Source organism: Canis lupus, chromosome 2, assembly GCF_048164855.1.
Source record: "Canis lupus baileyi chromosome 2, mCanLup2.hap1, whole genome shotgun sequence".
Lineage (NCBI taxonomy): Eukaryota > Metazoa > Chordata > Mammalia > Carnivora > Canidae > Canis > Canis lupus.
The window spans coordinates 32656938-32664222 of record NC_132839.1 but is presented as its reverse complement, the minus strand read 5'-3'; the positions used below and the strand labels follow the sequence as shown (position 1 = coordinate 32664222).

General features: G+C 38.6%; 1 protein-coding gene across 1 annotated transcript; it reads left to right on the top strand.

Annotated features, from left to right (window-relative positions):
- The first annotated feature begins 5362 nt into the window (after window positions 1–5362).
- Window positions 5363–6325, top strand: LOC140609241 (olfactory receptor 6C68-like). The gene has a single exon (XM_072784535.1). The coding sequence runs from the start codon at window positions 5363–5365 to the stop codon at window positions 6323–6325; it is 963 nt and encodes a 320-aa protein (XP_072640636.1).
- Window positions 6326–7285: the final 960 nt, after the last annotated feature.

The window sequence follows — 7285 nt, the reverse complement described above, 5'->3', positions numbered from 1 at the left end:
AGAGACAAAGCAGTAGGAAGAAGTTCAAGGAAATGTGAGACAGTGAGAATGAAGCTATAAAGAGTTTCACAAGTTAACAGTTGATAGTCTCATATGCAGCAGAATTTGTATTAAATGAAGACCGAATTGTGTTTAATGAGTGAAACAAGAGGGAGGCTAGTGGTGACCTTGGCTAGATTGTTTAAATGGTGCAAAAATTAGATGAGTTGATGTACAAATGGTTAATAGGACAGAGGAGACCATTATCATGTAGGTGAAAATGTAAAAGTATAATTAAGAAATGGCTAAAACTTCTTAAATCTGATATTGCTAAATGTCATTTATAGTAAGATGGTCGATTATATTCAAACTGAAACAAAGCTAGCCAAAAACAAACAAACAAACAAACAAACAAACAAGGATTTGACTCTTCAACTCTATAAACATACTCCTAATGTTCCCTTACTTCTCTGTAATAAATTTTTAATCCAACACTTTGCTATGCAATACATACAAGGAGCAATATGTCATTGTCAAATGTGTTTCTTTTTTTTAATTTTTTAAAATTTTACAATGAGTTCATTTAATGAGATTGGAATGAAATCATGAATAAGGTGTATACAGATGTAAAGCTGAAATTACCACCCAACATTTTAAACATTCGCACTGACTTAAGTATGTTACTGAATGCAAATAATTTACCCTAAGGGGAAACTAACTGCTTTAGGAGTAACTATAACAAACCTGAAAACAAATGGTGTTCTCTGGCTCAATGTTGTAATCAACTTCTGCATACAAGATGCATTTTATATAAGAGGAGAATTGACTTGCTGTGCCTGTATATAAACCCCTAACAGTCTTTACTTTCCCCCAAACCGAGCGAGCCATTGTAACTTGGACAAAGTGAAATACCTTCTTCTTTTTAGGCCATGTAAGTTTCATTAGTCCAGAGTTCAAGGTCCTAGAGATGCTTAGGAGGAGGTCAGAGGCCGAACTTAAGTGACATTTCTCCCTCTCCCACGGAAATGGCCATTCTGCTCTCTTGCAAGGGTGAGAGTGCATTACTGTAGCAATAATCCATTAAACTGTATTCTGAACGGCCTTCAATAGTTAAGCCTCTCTAAGCACCTAACTTTCTCCTGGGGAGGGATTCAGACACTGAGGATGACAGAGCTTCTAGCTTCTCATCTGTACCACACAGGCTCCAGATAACCGATGAGAGCTCTGTTTCTAGCCCCTCCATAATATCACTGCAAATGGGAATGCATTGAGCATCTCCGTCTGTATACTAGTCAAAATTGAAGCAGTGTCTAATCAACTGGAACAAAAAGACCATGGTGCAATAGAACCCATCACTTTGTTGTTTTTTTTTTTATTTTTTATTGGTGTTCAATTTACTAACATACAGAATAACCCCCAGTGCCCGTCACCCATTCACTCCCACCCCCCGCCCTCCTCCCCTTCTACCACCCCTAGTTCTTTTCCCAGAGTTAGCAGTCTTTACGTTCTGTCTCCCTTTCTGATATTTCCCACACATTTCTTCTCCCTTCCCTTATATTCCTTTTCACTATTATTTATATTCCCCAAATGAATGAGAACATATAATGTTTGTCCTTCTCCGACTGACTTACTTCACTCAGCATAATACCCTCCAGTTCCATCCACGTTGAAGCAAATGGTGGGTATTTGTCATTTCTAATAGCTGAGTAATATTCCATTGTATACATAAACCACATCTTCTTTATCCATTCATCTTTCGTTGGACACCGAGGCTCCTTCCACAGTTTGGCTATCGTGGCCATTGCTGCTAGAAACATCGGGGTGCAGGTGTCCCGGCGTTTCATTGCATTTGTATCTTTGGGGTAAATCCCCAACAGTGCAATTGCTGGGTCGTAGGGCAGGTATATTTTTAACTGTTTGAGGAACCTCCACACAGTTTTCCAGAGTGGCTGCACCAGTTCACATTCCCACCAACAGTGTATGAGGGTTCCCTTTACTCCGCATCCTCTCCAATATTTGTTGTTTCCTGCCTTGTTAATTTTCCCCATTCTCACTGGTGTGAGGTGGTATCTCATTGTGGTTTTGATTTGTATTTCCCTGATGGCAAGTGATGCAGAGCATTTTCTCATATGCATGTTGGCCATGTCTATGTCTTCCTCTGTGAGATTTCTGTTCATGTCTTTTGCCCATTTCATGATTGGATTGTTTGTTTCTTTGGTGTTGAGTTTAAGAAGTTCTTTATAGATCTTGGAAACTAGCCCTTTATCTGATAGGTCATTTGCAAATATCTTCTCCCATTCTGTAGGTTGTCTTTGAGTTTTGTTGACTGTATCCTTTGCTGTGCAAAAGCTTCTTATCTTGGTGAAGTCCCAATAGTTCATTTTTACTTTTGTTTCTTTTGCCTTCGTGGATGTATCTTGCAAGAAGTTACTATGGCCGAGTTCAAAAAGGGTGTTGCCTGTGTTCTTCTCTAGGATTTTGATGGAATCTTGTCTCACATTTAGATCTTTCATCCATTTTGAGTTTATCATTGTGTATGGTGAAAGAGAGTGGTCTAGTTTCATTCTTCTGCATGTGGATGTCCAATTTTCCCAGCACCATTTATTGAAGAGACTGTCTTTCTTCCAATGGATAGTCTTTCCTCCTTTATCGAATATTAGTTGACCATAAAGTTCAGAGTCTACTTCTGGATTCTCTATTATGTTCCATTGATCTATGTGTCTGTTTTTGTGCCAGTACCACACTGTCTGGATGACCACAGCTTTGTAGTACAACCTGAAATCTGGCATTGTGATGCCCCCAGATATGGTTTTCTTTTTTAAAATTCCCCTGCCTATTCGGGGTCTTTTCTGATTCCACACAAATCTTAAAATAATTTGTTCTAACTCTCTGAAGAAAGTCCATGGTATTTTGATAGGGATTGCATTAAACGTGTATATTGCCCTGGGTAACATTGACATTTTCACAATATTAATTCTGCCAATCCATGAGCATGGAATATTTTTCCATCTCTTTGTGTCTTCCTCAATTTCTTTCAGAAGTGTTCTATAGTTTTGAGGGTATAGATCCTTTACATCTTTGGTTAGGTTTATTCCTAGGTATCTTATGCTTTTGGGTGCAATTGTAAATGGGATTGACTCCTTAATTTCTCTTTCTTCAGTCTCATTGTTAGTGTATAGAAATGCCACTGATTTCTGGGCATTGATTTTGTATCCTGCCACGCTACCGAATTGCTGTATGAGCTCTAGCAATCTTGGGGTGGAGACTTTTGGGTTTTCTATGTAGAGTATCATGTCATCGGCGAAGAGGGAGAGTTTGACTTCTTCTTTGCCAATTTGAATGCCTTTAATGTCTTTTTGTTGTCTGATTGCTGAGGCTAGGACTTCCAGTACTATGTTGAACAGCAGTGGTGAGAGTGGACATCCCTGTCTTGTTCCTGATCTTAGGAACCCATCACTTTGGATCACTGTGGCCTGTCTACTCAATCCAGATGGATGTGTCTCATGTGCCCTGACCACTCAGAGTGATGTCCTGTTAAGATGGTGTGGTAGCTGGCTCGGGGCTATTTCCGGCAGGTTGTCTCACTGTGTCGAGGCACGACCTTGAAGCAAACCATTCATTCTTACTGTCTGGCAAATAGTGTTCAAAGATGTGGGCGATTGATCAGCTTTCAAATAAAAAACACTCCAGAGCCTAGTCGGAAAGCCTGCTGAAAAGCAGAGGTTGGCAGTCAACCCAAGGCCGGCAGTCATGGCGGCAGACACGTTCCAGATGGAAAGATCATTTCATTTCTAGACACTGTAACAAAGGATTTGGCAGTTGACTTCGAGTTGGTGTAAGGTACAAGGCTATCAGAGGAGAGGACCCAAGTCTTTCTGGGCATATAATTCAGACACAACATGAGAAATGTCAAAGCTTGGCACGTGAGAAGAGCTGCCATGTCAAATTGGTTCAAACCAATAAACCAATTTCCATCTGGCAACTTTGACAATTGGCTGCTGCTTATCAGCTATTCATGAGGAACTGGAAACCAACAAAAACAGACTTTCTTGGGACCATTTTAATGAGAAAAGCTACCTTTCATCACCCTGCAGTTAAGTATGTGGAGGCAATTTCAAGCTATCCCATTCAGCTTGTTTATTACAGTTTTTAAAAAAAGTGAGAGTGATTGGCTCTGATATTTCTCAAGGTAGCATATCCATGAGATTTGCTTCCTTGCTTCCTTAAAGTTGTCTTCTCAGAATTATAAGTTTCTCCAGAAGAATTGCCTGTGTGATCCTTGGAATTAACCATAATTCTGTCTGTTGCACTACCTCGTAGAATCTCCATGATGCATCTTTTCTGGTAGGTGAAGGGAAAACAATGGAAAATGTAGCTTTCACTGCCCTGAGTAGTTGTGGTGGTTTTTCAAATTTCTTGTCAAATGTCTTTCCATTGTCAAATGGAAATTCAGTTTAGAATTTTAATATCAAGAATCCATCCTTACTGAGAACCCTTTGATGGGAAAAGGCAGAGGGGGAAGTTCTCAAGATCTGGAGAATAGGAAATGGTAGCAGCCAATTACAGTATTAATTAGAGTATTTTACTATCAAAGAAATCTATACGAAAGTACTGAATGAGACAGTACAATCCCAGATCTCAGCTTGCAAGCTGGGGAGAAATTCTTCTTAGCACAAGGATATTCAAGGAAGCATCGAAATATATCATATAGATGTTCTATTCTAAAAGTAGAAAGAAAATACAACCAAATGTAAATATTACAATATTAAATGTGTAAGTTTGAAGTAAAATTCATATGGTGAAAACCTGAAAAAAATTGGACTGCTAACACATTTAAATGAATCTTTAAAAAATACATCCAATAAAAATGTATTTTTCCCCAACAAAAATGTCTTAAACTCCCAAGAAAATGAACTATATAAGCTGACACAGGATAACCTATGTGATAAGTGTTCATTGCCTTTTTAATAACTAATACACATGTAAACTTTAATACTGGAATTATCTTATCAAATACCATTGTTAATTTTTCTTAGTGCTCTGCTAGAAACATGTCTACACATAGAAAATTTGAGGAGGGCAGAATTGTTGATTCAAAAGCAACTTATGAAGATAAGACTCTTTTTCAATGATGTTTATAAGATGATAAGTTGTAGATTTATTAGAAGCAGGAGTAGGACATAGGTGATTCAAATGTGAAGAGTCAGTTTGTGTGATACAAAAAGGTATTTATCGTCATGTGTTTTGTGGTAACTTCTCCATTAACCAGTTATACAGGAATCACTAAGATTTACTTGAAGTTAGAAGCTGGCCAGGACTTTGAGTTCTTCATATAGTCTCCCTTATTGTTTCAAGCAGATTGGGAAAAAGACAATAGTCAAGGATGAGAAACCAAACAGCACTAACAACTTTCATCTTGCTGGGACTCACCGAGGACCCTCAACTAAAAATTTTGCTTTTTATGTTTCTGTTTCTTTCCTACATGTTGAATGTATCTGGAAACCTAACCATCATCATCCTCACTCTGATTGATTCCCACCTTAAAACACCAATGTATCTTTTCCTCCAAAATTTCTCCTTCCTAGAAATTTCATTCACAACTTCTTGTGTCCCCAGATTTTTATATAGCATATCATCGGGGGACAAATCCATTACCTATAATGCTTGTGTCAGTCAACTGTTGTTTACAGACCTCTTTGCAGTAACAGAATTTTTTCTCTTTGCTACTATGTCCTATGATCGCTATGTGGCCATCTGCAAACCCCTGCATTACATGACCATCATGAGCAGAAGAGTCTGCAAGAACTTCATCGTCTTCTGTTGGGTAGCAGCACTGATCATCATTCTCCCACCAATTAGTCTAGTTTTGGGCCTGGAATTCTGTGATTCAAACATCATTGATCATTTTTGTTGTGATGCATCTCCTATCCTGAAGATCTCTTGCTCAGACACATGGTTGATAGAACAGATGGTTATAGTCTGTGCTGTGTTGACATTCATCATCACCCTCATGTGTGTAGTTCTTTCTTACATTTATATTATAGGGACCATTCTAAGGTTTCCCTTTGCTCAGCAAAGGAAAAAGGCCTTTTCCACTTGTTCTTCCCACATGATTGTTGTTTCCATTACTTATGGTAGCTGTATCTTCATTTATGTCAAACCTTCAGCCAAGGATGAGGTAGCTATTAATAAAGGGATTTCACTCCTTATTACTTCTATCTCACCAATGTTGAATCCCTTTATTTACACACTGAGAAACAAGCAAGTGAAGAAAGCTTTTCATGATTCAATTAAAAAATTGCATTCCTATCAAAGATGTAAAGGAGAAATGAGTCAATTAATCTAACTGAAAGGAAGGATGGAAAGGCACAAAACCTGAAGCTTCACCAGTCATACTGACACTCTCACTTTCTTTTTAAACAGCTTAATGTGAACCCTATTCCACTGTTTATTCTCCACTAAAATTAAACTCTGCATATATTTACTCTTAAATTCTGACAGAAATTGATATTTGCTAAATATGTTGCTTGTTATCACTGGAAACACAGTAAACCACGTTTTTGGGTTAGGGGGTGGGGATGTTGGCATATTTCTACACTGTTAGGTGTGACTATGTAGCCTATGTTATAGTTAACAGAATGGTTGTGGAAGTGATGTGCGCCATTTTTAGACCTGGCCTATAAAACATCTAATATGTGATTCACCAGCCCTCTTTTTTCCCATCTACCAATCAGATGCCCAGGTTTCAATGACTTTGTAAGCTTCAGACTGGTGATGAATGACGTTGATTTTCCACCTCAGCTATAGTCTTCATCCAAAGCAAACTTTTTGTTTTAAGATTTTAAATGTATTCATGAGAGACAGAGACAGAGAGAGAGAGAGAGGCAGAGACACAGGCAGAGGGAGAAGCATGCTCCATGCAGGTAGCCTGATGTGGGCCTGGGCCTTGATCCCAGGTCTCCAGGATCACACCCTGGGCCGAAGGCAGGTGCTAAACCGCTGAGCCACCCAGGGATCCCCAACCACAGCAAATTTGATAAAGCTTCTCTCTGCCCCACTCAACTCAGTTGTCACCAGATTTGGCAGGTAAAATATTGCAGAACTATCCCTGCTATGTAGTAAGGGGACTACATTCACAGTTACATCTATTTTGGCTAATGGATGAAAGTATTATTAGAAGTATATACTGTTAAATTTAATACTATGGAAATTATATCTTGACTATTGTCATCTTCCTCCTCAGATACCCATAAATTCAAATATAGCCCAAAACAACCAGATGAGGTAAATAGTACTACAGACAATG